At 38.9% G+C, this 19,651-nt stretch overlaps 1 protein-coding gene across 2 annotated transcripts in view; it reads right to left on the reverse strand.

Moving 5' to 3' along the window:
* The window catches only part of LRRC36 (leucine rich repeat containing 36), a 45,558-nt gene extending 26,504 nt beyond the window's left edge, over positions 1 to 19,054 (reverse strand). The window contains exons 1-2 of one of the 2 annotated variants that reach the window (XM_027516273.1): positions 18,806 to 19,054; positions 15,821 to 15,909 (exon numbers count right to left, since the gene is read on the reverse strand). In XM_027516273.1, the coding sequence (XP_027372074.1) occupies positions 15,821 to 15,909; positions 18,806 to 18,930 (214 nt within the window). In that variant the 5' untranslated portion in view covers positions 18,931 to 19,054. The remainder of the gene's footprint in view (positions 1 to 15,820; positions 15,910 to 18,805) is intronic. The other variant, XM_027516274.1, reaches the window with a different exon arrangement.
* Positions 19,055 to 19,651: the final 597 nt, after the last annotated feature.

The raw sequence follows: 19,651 nt of genomic DNA on the forward strand, positions 1-19,651 counted from the left end.
GCAACTGAGAACCCAGGATGAGAATAAAGCCAGCCTTTCTAAAATCCAGCCCCTCAGTCCATTTGGGGTTCTAATATGCTTCTTACTTCTGAGTTACCTTCTGGGAATGAAACGTCATGCTATTTCAGTACAAAATGTCCTTCTATCCTTGTACTTGACGTAATTTTATTTCTCAAAGTGACATAAGCTCTCAAAGTTTATGTTCTCTGGTTCCTTTGCATTTGCAACACAGAAAAAGAAAGGGGGGGAGCAGAAATTGCTGTTTTAAAATCTGATTCTTAGTGGGAAATTAGAACGGTTAGTAAGCTGTGACTTTGGGTTCAGGGCTCCTCTTACCCCTTTCCTACAGAACAACACAAACTTCCCAGGTATCCAAGACCCTGTTCCATCTTGGTTTTCCTATCTTTCTAATGCTCTTTTCTAGATTTTTTTGTTTTGTTTTTTTAATTCAACCTATTTCTTGGTTCAAACAAATCTCGCAAGGTCCCAGCTCTTTGTTGAATGCTATCATAACTTCTCTCTGGTTTTAGCTATCAATCAAGTCTGGATGACCCTAAGTCTAACTATCTTAACTCTTATCTGTCTTTTCATGTCCAGACTTAAGTTTTTTGAACTGCCCCCCAAAAGAGTGCTCTACAGACAACTGAAAAGTCAGTATTTTCTCTCTTTTTTCTTTTTGTTGTGCTGCATGGCTTGTGGGATCTTAATTCCCCGACCAGGGACTGAACCTGGGCATTGGCAGTGAAAGTGCCGAGTCCTAACCAAAGGACCGCTAGGGAAATCCCAAATATTTTCTTTTTAAAAAATGTCTTTTATTGAATTTGCTATTCTATTGTTTCTGTTTTATGTTTTGTCTTTTTGTCCAAGATGCATGTGGGATCTTAGCTCCCCTACCAAGGATTAAACCCCAAAACCCAGCATTGGAAGGCAGTGTCTTAACCACTGGACTAACAGGGAAGTACCCTAAATATTTTCTAAATTAAACTCATAATCTTTACTTCCAGGACTACTTCTGCTGATGTCCTACCTCCAACCCTAACCCTCATTTTAATACTGGCATTACTATTCACCTAATCCTTCAAGATAGAAAATTGTTCTTTGACTTTCTCTCACTTATCTCAAATGTCAATTATCAAATTCTATAGAATTACTTTTTTTGGAGGGGGACATCTTTAATTGAGGTATAATGTACATGTCATATAAGTCATCATTTTACAGTATGCAATTCAGTGATTTTCAGTGCATTCACAAAGTTATACCACCATCACCACCTTCTACTCTCATCACCCCAAAAGAGGCCAAATTAACTGTGACTCTTAATTCTCTCTTCTTCATCAGTCCCTACAAACATCAAATAGGATTTGCCTATTCTGGACATTTCATGAAGATGGAATAATACAATATTTAACCTTTTGTATCTAGTTTCTGTCAATTAGTATGATATTCTCAGGACAAACATGGTAGCATGTATCAGTACTTCAGTACTTTTTAGGCTGAAAAATATGCCTTATATGGATATGCCGTTACTTTGTTTCTCCATTCATGAGTTGATAGATTTTTTGGCTATTATGAATAATGCTGCTTTCATTTCTGCACAAATCTTTGTGTGGACATATGTTTTCATGTCTCTTGGGTATATATCTAGAAGTGGAATTGGTGGGTCAAATGGTAACTCTAACTTTTTGAGGAACTTCCAAATTGTTTTCCAAAGAAGCTATACCATTTTATTTTCCCACCAGAAATGTATGAGGGTTCCAATTTCTCCACATCTTTGTTATTACTTGTTATCTGTCCTTTTGATTCTAGCCATCCTAGTGGATGTGAAATGTTATCCTCTTTGTGGTTTTGACTTGCATTTCCCTTATGGCTAGTGATATTGAACATCTTTCATGTGCTTGTTGGCTAGCTGCATATCTTCTTTGGAGAAACGTTTGTTCAATCTTTTGCCCATTTTCTAATTTGGTTGTTTGCCTTTCTGTTGTTGATTTTATAAGAGTCTACATATATATATATATATATATATATATATACACACACATATATATGTGTGTGTGTGTATATATATATGCTCCACCCTTCCTGGGATTCTCCAGGCAAGAACACTGGAGTGGGTTGTCATTTCCTTCTCCAATGCATGAAAAATGAAAAGTGAAACTGAAGTCGCTCAGTCGTGTCCGACTCTATGCGACCCCATAGATAGCAGCCTACCAGGCTCCTCTGTCCATGGGTTTTTCCAGGCAAGGGTACTGGAGTGGGTTGCCATTGCCTTCTCTGATATATAATGGATATCAGACCCTCGTCAGACATATGATTTGCAAATATTTTCTCCTATTCTGTGGGTTGCTTTACTTTTTTAAAAAAATTAATTATTATTTTGGTCATACAATGCAGCATTTGGGATTTTAGCTCCCCCACCAGGGATTGAACCCATCTCCCCAGCAGTGAAAACACAGAGTCCTAACCACTGGACTGCCAGGGAATATCCTAGCTTTTTTACCTTCTTGATAGTGTCCTTTGAAGTACAAAGTTTTTTTAATATTTATTTTTATTTATTTGGCTGTGTGGCATCTGAGTTGCAGCACATGGGCTCTTTTAGTTCTGGCATTTGGGATCTTTTTTTTTTAGGAGTAGCATGTGGGATCTAGTTCCCTGACCAGGGCCCCTGCATTAGGAGTGCTGAGTCTTAGCCACTGGACCACCAAGGAAGTCCCAGTTCTCAAGGATTTAATTAATCTGTACCTCCTCATTTGTATTCACACTATTATTGTCCTATGTCAGGACAGGTCCTTATTATCTCCCACTTGGACTGCTGTCTTTAGTTGCTGCCTATCTAAATCAATCTTGAGTTATTGCTCTAAATTATACATTTAATCATGCTTACCACCTACAATATCTTTGTCACCCATTTTCAATAGAATAAAATGAAAATGTTTCATAAAGAGACCGTTTGCAACTTGGCTTTAATCAACCACCTTAGCTCCAGTCACGTGCATGCATGCGTGCCAAGACACTTCAGTCGTGTTCAACTCTCTGCGACCCAATGGACTGTATCCTGCCAGGCTCCTCTGTCCATGGGATTCTGCAGGCAAGAATACTGGAGTGAGTTGCCATTTTCTTCTCCAGGGGATCTTCCCTATTCAGGGATCAAACTCACATCTCTTATGTTTCCTGCACTGGCAGGCAGGTTCTTTTCCATTAGCACCACCTGAGAAGCCCCCTGTCACAAGCTAAGTCACAAGCTGAGTCAATTTCCTAATCCGTCACACCTGTTTTTTCTACTTCTGTTTTCTATGCATTGAATGCCCAACTATGCCCAATGAATTCTATTTGAATTCCCAACTTAAGTGTATCCTTTTTGGGAAGGCTTTACCCAGGTCAACTGCTAGTGTCTCTCCCCCACAGTTCCTTACCTCTGCCGAAGTTGAACTCATGTCTCAGCCTGACTTGTAACCTAATTAACTATGATAAATCTGGTGTGGGAGTAGCTGAAGCTCTGACATTGTTGTGTCATTTCCTAATATGCCTATCCTCTAACACAGGAATTTTCCAGTAGATAGACACAGGAAAACAACAGAATGGGAAACACTAGAGATCTCTTCAAGAAAATCAGAGATACCAAAGGAACATCTCATGCAAAGATGGGCTCGATAAAGGACAGAAATGGTATGGACCTAACAGAAGCAGAAGATATTAAGAAGAGATGGCAAGAATACACAGAAGAACTGTACAAAAAAGATCTTCATGACCCAGATAATCACGATGGTGTGATTACTGATCTAGAGCCAGACATCCTGGAATGTGAAGTCAAGTGGGCCTTAGAAAGCATCACTACGAACAAAGCCAGTGGAGGTGGTAGAATTCCAGATGAGCTATTCCAAATCCTGAAAGATGATGCTGTGAAAGTGCTGCACTCAATATGCCAGCAAATTTGGAAAACAGCGGTGGCCACAGGACTGGAAAAGGTCAGTTTTCATTCCAATCCCAAAGAAAGGCAATGCCAAAGAATGCTCAAAGTACCGCACAATTGCACTCATCTCACATGCTAGTAAAGTAATGCTCAAAATTCTCCAAGCCAGGCTTCAGCAATATGTGAACCGTGAACTTCCAGATGTTCAAGCTGGTTTTAGAAAAGGCAGAGGAACCAGAGATCAAATTGCCAATATCCGCTGGATAATGGAAAAAGCAAGAGAGTTCCAGAAAAACATCTACTTCTGCTTTATTGACTATGCCAAAGCCTTTGACTGTGTGGCTCACAATACACTGTGGAAAATTCTGAAAGAGATGGGAATACCAGACCACCTGATCTGCCTCTTGAGAAATTTGTATGCAGGTCAGGAAGCAACAGTTAGAACTGGCCATGGAACAATAGACTGGTTCCAAATAGGAAAAGGAGTACGTCAAGGCTGTATATTGTCACCCTGTTTATTTAACTTATATGCAGAGTACGTCATGAGAAACGCTGGGCTGGAAGAAGCACAAGCTGGAATCAAAATTACCGGGAGAAATATCAATAACCTCAGATATGCAGATGACACCACCCTTATGGCAGAAAGTGAAGAGGAACTAAAAAGCCTCTTGATGAAAGTGAAAGTGGAAAGTGAAAGTTGGCTTAAAGCTCAACATTCAGAAAACGAAGATCATGGCATCTGGTCCCATCACTTCATGGGAAATAGATGGGGAAAAAGTGGAAACAGTGTCAGACTTTATTTTTCTGGGCTCCAAAATCACTGCAGATGGTGACTGCAGCCATGAAATTAAAAAACGCTTACTCCTTGGAAGGAAAGTTATGACCAACCTAGATAGCATATTCAAAAGCAGAGACATTACTTTGCCAACAAAGGTTCGTCTAGTCAAGGCTATGGTTTTTCCTGTGGTCATGTATGGATGTGAGAGTTGGACTGTGAAGAAGGCTGAGCGCCGAAGAATTGATGCTTTTGAACTGTGGTGTTGGAGAAGACTCTTGAGAGTTCCTTGGACTGCAAGGAGATCCAACCAGTCCATTCTGAAGGAGATCAGCCCTGGGATTTCTTTGGAAGGAATGATGCTAAAGCTGAAACTCCAGTACTTTGGCCACCTCATGCGAAGAGTTGACTCATTGGAAAAGACTCTGATGCTGGGAGGGATTGGGGGCAGGAGGAGAAGGGGACTACAGAGGATGAGATGGCTGGATGGCATCACTGACTCAATGGACGTGAGTCTGAGTGAACTCCGGGAGTTGGTGATGGACAGGGAGGCCTGGCGTGCTGCAATTCATGGGGTCGCAAAGAGTCGGACACGACTGAGCGACTGATCTGATCTGAGACACCTGTTTGCTGAATTGCTCTTATATCCATCGCACCAGAGAATGCCAGTTGCCTCTCACTACATCCTTTTTCATCTGTTAGAACCCCCAGTAACAGCCCTAGATTGCCAACATCTGGATTTCTATATGAGAGAGAAATGAATTTCTGTCACAAAACCTTTCCCCATTTGCTCCTAGTACACTCTGAGCCTCTACAGCATATGCCCATCTACATCAGTGTTTCTCAAACTCAACATTCTCATAAACCCTGAGACTATCAATCTAGTTTGAGAAATTTCAGTTCAAGAAACTCAGTGTGTCAAAAGATATTTTACAAAGCAGATTATATTAGGTGACAGTTTGGCAATTTCTTACAAAACTAAAAACTTGGTATTTACCCAAAGGAGTTGAAAGCTTATGTCCATACAAACACCTGCATATAGATGTTTATAACAACTTTTTGCATAATTGCCAAAACCTGGGAGCAACCAAGATGTTCTTCAGTAGGTGAGTGGGTAAATAAATAATCCAGATAATAATAATAGAATATTCAGTTCAGTTCAGTCACTCAGTCATGTCCAACTCTGAGACCCCATGGACCACAGCACCATTAAGCCCTAAAAACAAAGTAGCTACTAAGCCACAAAAAGATACAGAGGAAACCACTGCATATCACTAAGCAGACAAAGCCAATCTGAAAAGGCTACATACAGTATGACTCCAATTATATGAAATTCTGGAAAAGGCAAAACTGTGGCAACAGGTGAAAATGGCAGTGAGAAGCATCTTGCATCTGTCTCCCCCCTAGACAACAACTGCACTTGCAGAATTCTCTGATATAACTATTTTAGAATTCTGGAGTCTACTGAAGGCTTGCAACTTCTGGGGGAAGGCATGGAAGGTAAATTAGGGTTAATTTTGGTTAATTTCAGTTCTTAGCAAAGTAGCTAAGGCTTCCCTGGTAGCTCAGCTGGTAAAGAATCCACCTGCAATGCAGGAGACCCAGGTTTGATTCCTGGATCAGGAATATCTCCTGGAGAGGGATAGGCTACCCACTCCAGTATTCTAGGGCTTCCCTTGTGGCTCAGATGGTAAAGAATCTGTCTGCAATGTGGGGGACCTGGGTTTGATCCTTGGGTAAGGAAGATTCCCTGGAGAAGGGATAGGCTACACACTCCAGTGTTTTTGCCTGAAGAATTCCATGGCGAGGAACCTGGTGGGCTACAGTCCATGTGGTCACAATGAGTCGGAAATAACTGAGTGACTTTCACTTTCAGCAAAGAAGCAGCTACCGGTCCCTCACCCCTCATGCAAAAAATTTAAGCTGGACCCTTACCTAACACATACACAAAAATTAACTGGATGGATTAATGCATCAAAGACTTAAATGTAATACATTAAACTATAAAACTCAGCATTTCTCCAGTGGTCCAGTGGCTAAGACTCCACACTCCCAATGCATGGGGCTGGGGTTAGATCCCTGGTCAGGGAACTAGATCCCACATGGCCCAACTAAGACCGGGGGCATCCAAATATATATAAAAAATATATATATATACATATTTTTTATATATAAACTATAAAACTCTTAGAAGAAAACATAGAGAACATGCTTACTGGATTTGTCACTGTGACACCAAAAGCAAAGCAATAAAACAGACAAATTGAACTTCATTAAAAATTTAAAATTTTGTGCATCTAAAAACAATACACACAGAGTAGCAGCCCACAGGCAGCCCATAGAATGGGAGAAAATATTTGCAAATCATATATCTGATACAGAATTAATATTTAGAGTATATAGAGAACTCCTAATACTCAACAACAACAAAAAAGCAACTTGGTTCAAAAGTGGGCAAAGGACTTGAATAGACATTTCTCCAAACGAAGATTTACAAATGGCCAATAAGCACACACACAAAAATACTCAACATCACTGATCATCAGGGAAATACAAATTAAAAACATGAGATACCAGCTCACACCCAGTAGGATGGCTACTACCAAAAAATCAGAAAATAACAAGTGTTGGTAAGGAGGTAGAGAAATCAGAACTCTTGTACACTGTTGGTGGGAGTGTAAAATGATACAGTGGCTATAGACAACAGTATGGCAATTCCTGAAAAAAATTAAAAATAAAATTACTACATGATACAATAATTTCACTTCTGGGTACATACCCCAAAGAAGTGAAAGCAGGGTCTTGAAGAGATAGATGTATACCCCTGTTCATAGCAGCATTATTCACAATAGCAAAAACACGGGAGTAACCCAAGTGTCCATCGACAAATGAATGGATAAACAAAATGTGCTCTATACATACAATGGAATATTATTCACCCTTAAAAAGGAAGGAAATTCTGACTAATGCTACCATGTGGATGAACTTTGAGGACATTGTGGTTGTTCAGTCACTAAGTCATGTACAACTCTCTACAACTCCATGGACTGCAGCATACCAGGCTTCCGTGTCCTTTACTAGCTCCTGGAGTTTGCTCAAACTCATGTCCATTGAGTCAGTGATGCCATCCAACCATCTCATCCTCTGTCCCCCCTTTCTCCTCCTACTATCAATCTTTCCCAGCATCAGATCTTTACCAATGAGTTGACTCTTCGCATCAGGTGGCAGAAGTATTGGAGCTTCAGCTTCAGCATCAGTCCTTCCAATGAATATTCAGGGTTGATTTCCTTGAGGATTGACTGGTTTGATCTCCTTGCTGTCCAAGGGACTCTCAAGAGTCTTCTCCAGCATCACAATTCAAAAGCATCAATTCTTCGGCACTCAGCATTCTTTATGGTCCAACTTTCACATCCATAGATGACTACTGGAAAAACCACAGCTTTGACCTTTGTTGAGAAAGTGATGTCTCTGCTTTTTACTATGCTGTCTAGGTTTGTCATAACTTTTCTTCCAAAGAGCAAGCATCTTTTAATTTCATGGCTGCAGTCACCTTCCACAGTAATGTTGGAGCCCAGGTAAATAAAATCTGTCACTGTTTCCACTTTTTCCCCATCTATTTGCATAAAGTGATAGGACTGGAAGCCATGGATCTTAGTTTTCTGAATGTTGAGTTTTAAGCCATCTTTTTCACTCTCCTCTTTCACCCTCATCAAGAGGCACTTTAGTTCATCTTTGCTTTCTGCTGGCATCATCTGCATATCTAAGGTTGTTGTTACTTCTTGCAATCTTGATTCCAGTCTGTGATTCATCCAGCTTGGTATTTCACATAATGTACTCTGCATATAAGTTAAATAAACAGGGTGACAATATACAGCCTTGACGTACTCCTTTTCCAATTTGGAACCAGTCTGTTGTTCCATGTCTGGTTCTAATTGCTTCTTGATCTGCATATAGGTTTCTCAGGAGGCAAGTAAGGTAGTCTGGTATCCCTACCTCTTTCAGAATTTTCCAGTTTGTTGTGATCCACACAGTCAAAGCCTTAGTGTAGTCAATGAAGCAGATATTTTTTTGGAATTCCCTTGCTTTTTCTACGATCCAATAGATGTTGGCAATTTGATCTCTGGTTCCTTTGCCTTTTCTAAATCCAGTTTGTACATCTGAAAGTTCTCTTCATATACTGCTGAAGCCTAGCCAGAAGGATTTTGAGCATTACCTTGCTATCATATGAAATGAGCGAAATAGCACAGTAGTTTGAACATTCTTTGGCATTGCCTTTCCTTGTGATTAGAATGAAAATTGATCTTTTCCAGTCCTGTGGCCATTGCTGAATTTTCTAAATTTGCTGGCATATTGAATGCAGCACTTTAACAGAATCATCTTTTAGGATTAGCAATAGCTCAGCTGGAATTTCATCACCTCCACCAGCTTTGTCCATAGTAATGCTTCCTACGGCCCACTTGATTTCACATTCCAGGATGTCTGGCTCTAGGAGAGTGATCATACCATCATGATTATCTGAGTCATTCAGTTCAGTTCAGTTCAGTCACTCAGTCGTGTCCTCACCAACTCCCAGAGCTCACTCAAACTCATGTCCATCAAGTCAGTGATGCCATCCAGCCATCTCATCCTCTGTCGTCCCCTTCTCCTCCTGCCCCCAATCCCTCCCAGCATCAGAGTCTTTTCCAATGAGTCAACTCTTCGCATGAGGTGGCCAAAGTACTGGAGTTTCAGCTTTAGCATCACTCCTTGCAAAGAACACCCAGGGCTGATCTCCTTCAGAATGGACTGGTTGGATCTCCTTGCAGTCCAAGGAACTCTCAAGAGTCTTCTCCAGCACCACAGTTCAAAAGCATCAATTCTTCAGCACTCAGCCTTCTTCACAGTCCAACTCTCACATCCATACATGACCACAGGAAAAACCACAGCCTTGACTAGACGGACCTTTGTTGGCAAAGTAATGTCTCTGCTTTTGAATATGCCATCTAGGTTGGTTATAACTTTCCTTCCAAGGAGTAAGCGTCTTTTAATTTCATGGCTGCAATCACTATCTGCAGTGATTTTGGAGCCCAGAAAAATAAAGTCTGACACTGTTTCCACTTTTTCCCCATCTATTTCCCATGAAGTGATGGGACCAGATGCCATGATCTTCGTTTTCTGAATGTTGAGCTTTAAGCCAACTTTTTGACTCTCCTCTTTCACTTTCATCAAGAGGCTTTTTAGTTCCTCTTCACTTTCTGCCATAAGGGTGGTGTCATCTGCATATCTGAGGTTATTGATATTTCTCCCGGTAATTTTGATTCCAGCTTGTGCTTCTTCCAGCCCAGCGTAAGCAGGGTGACAATATACAGCCTTGACGTACTCCTTTTCCTATTTGGAACCAGTCTGTTGTTCCATGTCCAGTTCTAACTGTTGCTTCCTGACCTGCATACAGGTTTCTCAGGAGGCAGGTCAGGTAGTCTGGTATTCCCATCTCTTTCAGAATTTTCCACAGTTTATTGTGATCCACACAGTCAAAGGCTTTGGCATTGTCAACAAAGCAGAAATATATGTTTTTCTGGAACTCTTGCTTTTTCGATGATCCAGCAGATGTTGACAATTTGATCTCTGGTTCCTCTGCCTTTTCTAAAACCAGCTTGAACATCTGGAAGTTCACGGTTCACGTATTGCTGAAGCCTGGCTTGGAGAATTTTGAGCATTACTTTACTAGCATGTGAGATGAGTGCAACTGTGCGGTAGTTTGAACATTCTTTGGTATTGCCTTTCTTTGGGATTGGAATGAAAACTGACCTTTTCCAGTCCTGTGGCCACTGCTGAGTTTTCCAAATTTGCTGGCATATTGAGTGCAGCACTTTCACAGCATCATCTTTCAGGATTTGAAATAGCTCATCTGGAATTCCATCACCTCCACTAGTTTTGTTCATAGTGATGCTTTCTAAGGCCCACTTGACTTCACATTCCAGGATGTTTGGCTCTAGGTGAGTGATCATACCATCGTGATTATCTTGGTCATGAACATCTTTTTTGTACAGTTCTTCTGTGTATTTTTGCTACCTCTTCTTAACATCTTCTGCTTCTGTTAGGTCCATACCATTTCTGTCCTTTATCGAGCCCATCTTTGCATGAAATGTTCCCTTGGTATCTCTAATTTTCTTGAAGAGATCTCTAGTCTTCCCCATTCTGTTGTTTCCTTAATCTGGGTCATTAAGGCCTTCATTGTACAATTCTTCTGTGTATTCTTGCTGCCTCTTCTTAATCTCTTCTGCTTCTGTTAGGTCCCGTTTACTTGAATATGCCCATCCAGTTTTCTTGAAGAGGTCTCTAGTCTTTTCCATTCTATTGTTTTCCTCTATTTCTTTGCATTGTTCTCTTACAGCTTTCTTATCTCTTCTTACTATTCTCTGGAACTCTGCATTCAGTTTGGTATATCTTTCCCTTTCTATTTTGCCTTTTGCTTCTCTTCTCAGCTATCTGTAAGACCTCTTCAACCATTTTGCCTTCTTGCATTTCTTTTTCCTTGGGATGGTTTTGGTCACTGCCTCCTGTACAATGTTACCAATCTCCGTCCATAGTTCTTCAGGCATTGTGTTTACCAGATCTAATCCCTTGAATCTACTTGTCATCTCCACTGTATAATCATAAGGAATTTGATTTAAATCACACCTGAATGGTCTAGTGGTTTTCCCTACTTTCTTCAATTAAAGTCTAAATTTTGCCCTAAGAAGGTCATGATCTAAGCCATACTCAGCTCTAGTTCTTGTTTTTGCTGACTGTAGTATAGAGCTTCTCCACCTTTGGCTGCAAAGAATATAATCAATCTGATTTTTGTATTGACCATCTGGTGATGTCCATGTGTAGAGTCATCTCTTGTGTTGTTGGAAGAGGGCAACAACATTGAGGACATTATGCTAAGTGAAATAAACCAGTCACAAAAAGACAAATACTGTATGATTTCTCTTCTATAAGAGACTCAGAGCAATCAGTATCAGAGAGAGAAAGAAAATAGAATGGTGATTTCTAGGGGCTACAGGGAGGGTAAGATGGGGAGTTATCATTTAATGGGTGTAGTTCAGTTTTATAAGATGAAAAGAGTTCCAGAGGGCTGGTGGTGATGAATGCATTTAATACCAGTGAACTGTTCACTTAAAAATGGTTAAGATGGTAAATCTTATATACATTTTACCACAATAAACATTTCTGAGAAAAAAAAAACATAAAGAGATGGTAAAAAGATCAGTAATTGCCAGGGGTAAGAGGGGAGTAAGGGAAGACTACGTGAGCACAGAGTTTAGGCCAGTGAAACTATTCTGTATGATACTAAAATGGTGGATACATGTCATTATATTAATACATTTACCAAACCCATAGAATGTACACTACCAAAAAGGAACCCTAATGTAAACTAAGGACTTCAGGTGATAATAATGTGTCAATGTAGGTTCATCAGTTGTAACAAAAGCACCACTCTGATGCCTGTTGTTGGTAGTGAGAGAGGCTATGCATGTGGAGAGGCAGGAGGTATACAGGAACCCTGTATTTCCTGTTCAGCTTTGCTGTGGATCTAAAACTATTCTAAAAAACAGTCTATTTTTTCAAATAGCAGACTAATATTGCAAAGGAGTATTTCTGCTCTTACATCTTTTAAATGTTTTCCATAACTCCATCAAACAAAAACATGAAATTAAAGGGCCTCACACTGCCTGTGGACCTCTGAAAGTATCCCTGCTCCAGGAGTTCACAACACTGAGTTTGAGGAATACTGATCTGTGTCATTTATTTAACGTTTTCATATGCACTGCCTGAAATTGTGTTACTTAGCTTTTTCATGTTTGTCTCATTATATTATATTGCAAGTGATTCAGGAAATGACTGAATTTTCTATTTCCAGAGTATGTTTCAGAAGATAATTTATGTGAGTTTACAAAAAGAAAAAAGGAAAAAAAGTTGGATGAGAATCAAAAATTTCACTAAAAAGAATGGACTTTGATTTGGGTCATAAACAGAAGGATTTTAATTCAAGCACTGAAGGCAGAAGGGACAGCATTAGTTCAACGGCAAAAGAGAGAAAAAGGAGAGAGTGGTTTGACTTGACTGAAGCATCGTATATTGTAGTTGAGAAACAGGAGATATAAGGTTTCAGGGTAGGCTGAAGAGATGAGCTCCAGCAGTTTTTTTTTTTTTTTTTTAATTAATTATTTGGCTGTGCTGTGTCTTAGCTGCTGCACATGGGACCTTTGATCTTCGTTGCAGCACATGGAAACTTTAGTTGCAGCAAGTGGGATCTAGCACCCTGACCAAGGATTGAACCCAGGCCCCCTGCATTGGGTGTACAGTCTTAGCCACCAGGGAATTTCCACAGCTACAACTTAGAGAAGCCTTGTGTGTCAGATTGAGGACTCTAACTTCAGCTATGAGTGGGAGCCATGCAAGTTTTTGAGCAGGCAAATATAATAATCACAGTTGAGTTTTAAGAGAATTAATCTGACAGGAAATACAAAATGAACTGAATAAAGAAGAAACTAGGAGGCAGCACAGTATAATATTTAAGAGGACTTTGATGACTGACAGACTAGAGTTTGCATCACAGCTTTGCCACTTAGTGGATAATTAGAGCAAATTATTTCACCTCTTTTGGGCCTGGTTTCCTCACACATGAAGAAACAAGGATAATTATAATCACCTTCAAGGTTGTTGTGAGGATTTAATGAGATTATATAATAGCCTGGCCTAGAGTTTATACTCAGTGAATGATAGATATTAAACATGCCTGTTAAGAGACAGGAAAGGGAAAAGAAAGCTTGTTAATTGTGAATCATACTCTATGGTATGAACATTCAACTGGATTTGGGGGAGGGAGAGAATTATACCCCGCACTGATTCTGAGCCTGAATAATGAGAAAGTGGTGGTAACACTAAGGAAACCCTGAGAGCTGTTTAGGTCTGGAGGAAATGGCGTTCGTTTGAGTTTTTAACATGTTTAGCGTGAGAGGCTGGAAAATTATTCAGTGGTGATTCCAAGTGTATGTTAATAGTTGGTCAACAGAAATAGGGAACTGATGCAGAGAAACTGTACAAGTTGTCAAAGCTAGACCATTTTGTTTAAGAGTCATCAACAGGGAGGAAATAAAGCTAGCTGTGCAAACAGATGAGCTCAATAGGGCAAAGAGTAGAGAAAGAAGAGAATCTGAAGGCATAGCCTAGGTATGCTTATTTTAGGGGTATGGGAAAAGAGAGAGGGAACTTTGAAACAGTCAAAGATTATGCAGTGAAGAGACCAGGATGAGGATACAAGACAGTGAAGATTCCCTGCCATCCTAAATGACTGGTGGGAAAGCACTGTTTGAACAATCGAGCTGCTGCTGCTGCTGCTAAGTCACTTCAGTAGTGTCCGACTCTGTGCGACCCCAGAGACAGCAGCCCCCCAGGCTCCCCTGTCCCTGGGATTCTCCAGGCAAGAACACTGGAGTGGGTTGCCATTTCCTTCTCCAATGTAAGAAAGTGAAAAGTGAAAGTGAAGTCACTCAGTCATGTCCAACTCTTCATGACCCCATGAACTGCAGTCCACCAGGCTCCTCCATCCATGGGATTTTCTAGGCAAGAGTACTGGAGTGGGGTGCCATCGCCTTCTCCAGAACAATTGAACTAGTGGGTAATATTTTCTAGAAAGTTTTGTCTTAGCCTGTGGCACAAACATTAATGTGGTATAACCACTTCAGTCATACTGGATTACTAACAGTGCTTACAGGCAACACTCCGCAGGGATCTAGCACAAAACATAATTTTCAGCAGAAAGCAAAGATTTTTAACGTTTCAAAGCAGCAAAATAAACTTAATATTAAAAAAAAAAATTCCAGCAACAGCTGGAGCTTCTGAGCACCTTTAGAAATGGGCCCTGTGTCTAGTAAAGCAGTTTGTTCTCAGTAAAGGCTGTGTACTTTAAAACATTTTAATTCATAGAGTGACTGTGGTGCTTATGACATATAATAATATAAATGACCTTTAATTCAGCTCATACAAAAAATGTAATCAAATTATGCTTCAGTGTATCTTTGTCTTTCTGGAAATGGATACATAGATGCTTATACTTATAAAAAGATAGGAAAGCTGTATATCAAATTAACTGAGATTCTCTTTAGGGGAAAGTCTTCTGAGTGATTAAAATGTTCTTTGGGCTTTTCAGTACTTTCCAAAATAATTACAATAGAATTTCATCAATTTTGAAATATAAAAAATGCTATTTAAAATGAAATAGAGCAATCTATGGTCCATGACTTACATGCGACCTCTAAGACCTCTGAGACCTCTAAGAAAGGAAAATAAATATCATACCTCACTATGGCTTAATTTACCTTGAAATTTTACATGAAAATAATTTGTCAATTAATATCTACATGGATAGACACAAAGTCAGGAAATAAAATACTATATTACAAATTGAAAACCCTTTGTGTCTAAACTACATCATCAATCTATTAATTATTGTTGAGATTTTAAGGATTAATTTTTAGAGTTTGTAGACCCTTCAAAAAAGGGACAGAGACCTCAAGCCAGAAAAAATTTTCTCAAGTGAAAGGTCATCTGATGAGTGCCAAATTAATCCATATGGGCCCACTGCATGCAAGTTCTCTACTGTAAAGCTTTCTTCTAGCCTGTGGCAGGACCATGAATGTAGCATAACATTTTATTCACGTTGGATTTCCAATACTGCTTACAGGCAACAATCCCCAAGAATATAGCGGAAATAGATTCTGCAGCTGCAAAGTTTCAAGGTGGAGACACCAAGAGGCTAAGGGTGTGAGCTGCACTGATGCAGATGAGTCCTGAATCTGTGGCTAATGAATCCTGTGGGGATTGGCAATGCAATTTTCAGGATGTACTAATGATATAAAGTGATGTAAGTGAAACTGAACTCTCTGAGTACAGCTTGTACACTTTGATGGGTTCTGGCTTAGGCCTGCTTAGTAAATAGGGCTTCTCTGGCAGTGAGAGAAAGAAGGAAAAACACAAACTGGTAAACCTTGTGCTTGCTTCAAATCTATGTTATTTCTCAACTATTTTGTCTTCATCCTACTCAAGATTGGCCATAATAACAGAAACAATTAATGTTTTAATTGTTTTGTGGTCAGAAAGGGAAAACTTACCAGTTTCAATTCTGTTATCACTATCAGTGCTGACTTTTGATGCAGTGCTCTCATTTGTTACACAGTTTTTTACTGTCTTCTCCCTAGAGCTGTCACATCAAATAATTTATTTAAAACTGAAAGAAGCTTCTGAGATCACGAGTAAAGGCTATTTAGAAAAAAACATTTCAGGGTACTCAGATTTTTTTTTTCCCAAATGCTCCAGAACATATTATTTTCACAAATATTTCAGTTAAAACTATTTTTTTTAAAGTCATAGTATTTTCATTGGGAAATGAGAAAGAAAGACACTACAGTTCACCCTCCAAAGCATGAAAGCCAGAAAATTCCGAACTTAGATACTCTGTTTTCTTGACATAAACTTAGGTCTGGATGACTCAGGGAGTATTATTTTATATTATAAAATAAAAGTGTTTTATTTTGAATTAAAAACTTCATAGGACACAGAAAGGATGGTTCTTCTACCAAGAATTACAATGGAGACAACCATAACCATTAGTTTGAAAAAGAAATAAGAAAGGCAAGTGTTTGCACTTGATTGATGTAGTATGGTAAGACTGGTATGTACAGATTGGGAAATACATTAAGTACAAACAGCCTAAACAATGAGCCAAGCACTTTACTCTCATCATTTCATTTAATCATAAAAGCTCTCCCATTAATCTATAATCACCATTTTATAGGTTGGGGGACTTGGGACTCAGAAAGGCTTAAAAGAAAAGTCCTTCACCCAAGGTTGGAGAGCTTACAGAGTACTAATGTTAATTCTGGACACTTGAGCAACATTTTACTTCTGGTTTTGCAATCACTATAAGGTAACTAAACAGAAATATAGTGGTGATAATTGTTTGCCTCACTAGGAAGTTTATTCAGTTATACATTAACTCACCTCTGGATTTCTGTAGTAAACAAGGTACTCCAATGCATTTAAAATAGGAATTAATTTACAAAGTACATATACAAATAATTTTTAAGAAATATTCCATTTCTTTCTAGGGTGAATTTTAGTCTATGTAAATTAACCTCATTAACCTCAGGGCTTCCCAGGTGGCCCAGTGGTAAAGAATCCACCTGCAAGGAAGGAGACCTGGGTTCAATCCCTGGGTCAGGAAGATTCCCTGGAGAAGGAAATGGCAACCCACCCCAGTATTCTTGCTTGGGAAATCCCATGGGCAGAGTAGCCTAGCAGACTACAGTTCATGGGGTCACAAAAGAGTCAGACTTAGCTAATATACAACAACAACAAATTAAACGACTTTAAAAATATAGGGAATTTATGGGCTTCCATGGTGGCTCAGTAGTAAAGAATCCACCTGACAATGCAGAAGCCACAGGTTTGACCCCTAATCCAGAAAGATCTCACATGTCAAAGAGCAACTAAGCCCATGCACCACAACTATTGAGCCTGTGCTCTAGAGCCACAGCTACTGAATTCCTCATGTGTGGAGTCCATGCTGTGCAACAAGAGAAGCCATCTTAATGAGAAGCCTGCACACTACAGCTAGAGTAGCCCTTGCTTGCTGCAACTAGAGAAAAGTCCGAGCAGCAATGAAGACTAAGCATAGCCAAAAATAAACAAATATTTTTTTAAATAGGGAACTTAAAAAAATAGAGAAATAAGGCTGCTCTCTGAGGGTTACATTACAAAACATATAATGGATGAGAACAGAGACAGGCAGAGTCACCAGAAAAGAGCAGGATCCCAGGCCAACAGGCATGGACTTCACTTAATCATCATTCAGCAAACTATTTCTCAGCACCGCTCATGGGCCAGACATTGTTCTAGGCGCTAGGGATACTACAGTAAACAAGACAAGCAAGGTCTTTGTTCTCATGGAGCTTATATTCTAGTGGAGGGGAAAGATAATAAAGAAGTAAACAAAAAACATTCTGAGGAAGAATATTTAGTGTTGTGTGGACATTTTCATAGCTTATCAAGTTAAAAATGGTATGTATAGGAAGCAAACTGCTATAAAATAAATATATTTATTATTTTATTATTAATATATTTATATATTGATTGTATGATATATAAGGTCCTATGTTGTTATAATATATAAACATGCACAGACAAAATACACACACACACATACATATACCTAAAACTAAGAAGATATTTACCATAATATAATTAGTGTTTCTTTTTGGATAGTGTGATTATAAGTGGCTAACATTGTTTTTTTCTCTACTTTCCATATTCTCACAATAAATACATTCTTTCTATCATCAGAAAAAAAGTACTAATAATACATCTACATATGTGTATAGGTACACAGATGTCTGAAAGGATGTATACCAAACATTACTAGTAGTTAACTTAGTAGCAAAATATAGGGTGATTCTGACTTTTTCTCCTGCACTTCTGTGTTATTTAAATTGTTTATCATAAACTTCTATTTTTCAAAAATAATAAAACTTTTTTTAAAAAGCATGAATTTGGGGGTAGAAGATATGGTATCTTATTTGGACAGAATTTTAGTAATAAAAAATGGAAAAAATCTACCATTCAGATACTTTGGAGGTTAAAGGGCCATTTACTTTTGGTTTTGTACAAAAATGCTTCTCTTATCATTCTTTAACAAATTTATCTCTAATGATCCTACCCATGGTAATGTATGTAATCCTCCTAATTCAATAGGAAAAGACCATGTACTAATTTATAACTCTACCAAGAAAGGGCTGACAAACATTTATGGGAATAAGTAATCCCATAAAATCCCTATCTATAAACTCTGAACAATAACTTTAGAGAATGTACAATTATATCCAAAGAAGACACAGTGGTTCAAGAAAGCAGAAATGTTCCACTGATGGCCAGATTCTCACCCCAGATAAATCTGAAAATTCTGCATAGATACTTTGATTTCTAATCTGAGGGTTCTTACAACTTGTAGAGATTTCTGCTGGATAATGAAGAAAGTTAAGCAGGAATTCACTACTCTCTGTCCAGAACCAAACTAAAAAAATTTTTGGTAAAAATCTTACCTTTTTTCCACCTCTAAAAGAAAATTTTCACTGTTGCCCAACTGACTAAAATGCAGCTTGGCAGCTTTTCTCTCACTTTCTCGTACAGCTCGGTCATCTGGAGGCAAAAACCGTGGTCTGAGCATATTTCTTTTTTGGAGTAAACAGTAGTGGGTCAGAAAAGCATTTTCACAGAGTAAAAACTAAAGATCAGTCTCATCTTTTGTTTGAGACGGGTCACAGAATAATGCTATTATGTTGTCACTGGAGTAAGTAGTAACTCAGGGAGACTACAGGGACACCATAGCAACAACTGTCACCTAAGTGTAACTATCACTACAAGAAAGTACAGTTTGGGCAGCAAACAATCCAAATGGCCTAATCTTAAAGGCTGAAAGTCACAACATTTCTAAAAGACTTTACTTAGCTTCCCTATAACTTTCCCAGGAGCATGTAACATAGAAGTTTATATCAATGAGAATAAAATTATAAAGAAATACAGACTAACTTATTTGAAGGAATATTTATTGTTCCTCGCTAACTAAGCCTCAAAAAGTTGCTATGTTCATTTTCTACTGCTAATGTAGTTACAAAGTTGGGGCACCTGAAAAAATAAATGTCAACCTGGAAACTTTTTGTTGGGGAGGAAGTGGTGGTGAAACCATCAACTGAAGAAAACTAAAGCTGGAAGTAACTGATAAAATCATAGATTGTCATTCAATAAACAATAAAAGGACTCGTCATACATCCTGCCAACACAAACGTTACATAAATATTGACTAATAAACAAATATATCCTGTCAGTACACACTCTGGGCCAACATCCAAAAAGTTAGGAGGTAGCTGGTTTAAAGTAAGATTTGGGGA

The sequence above is a fragment of the Bos indicus x Bos taurus genome, chromosome 18 (genome assembly GCF_003369695.1).
Source record: "Bos indicus x Bos taurus breed Angus x Brahman F1 hybrid chromosome 18, Bos_hybrid_MaternalHap_v2.0, whole genome shotgun sequence".
NCBI lineage: Eukaryota > Metazoa > Chordata > Mammalia > Artiodactyla > Bovidae > Bos > Bos indicus x Bos taurus.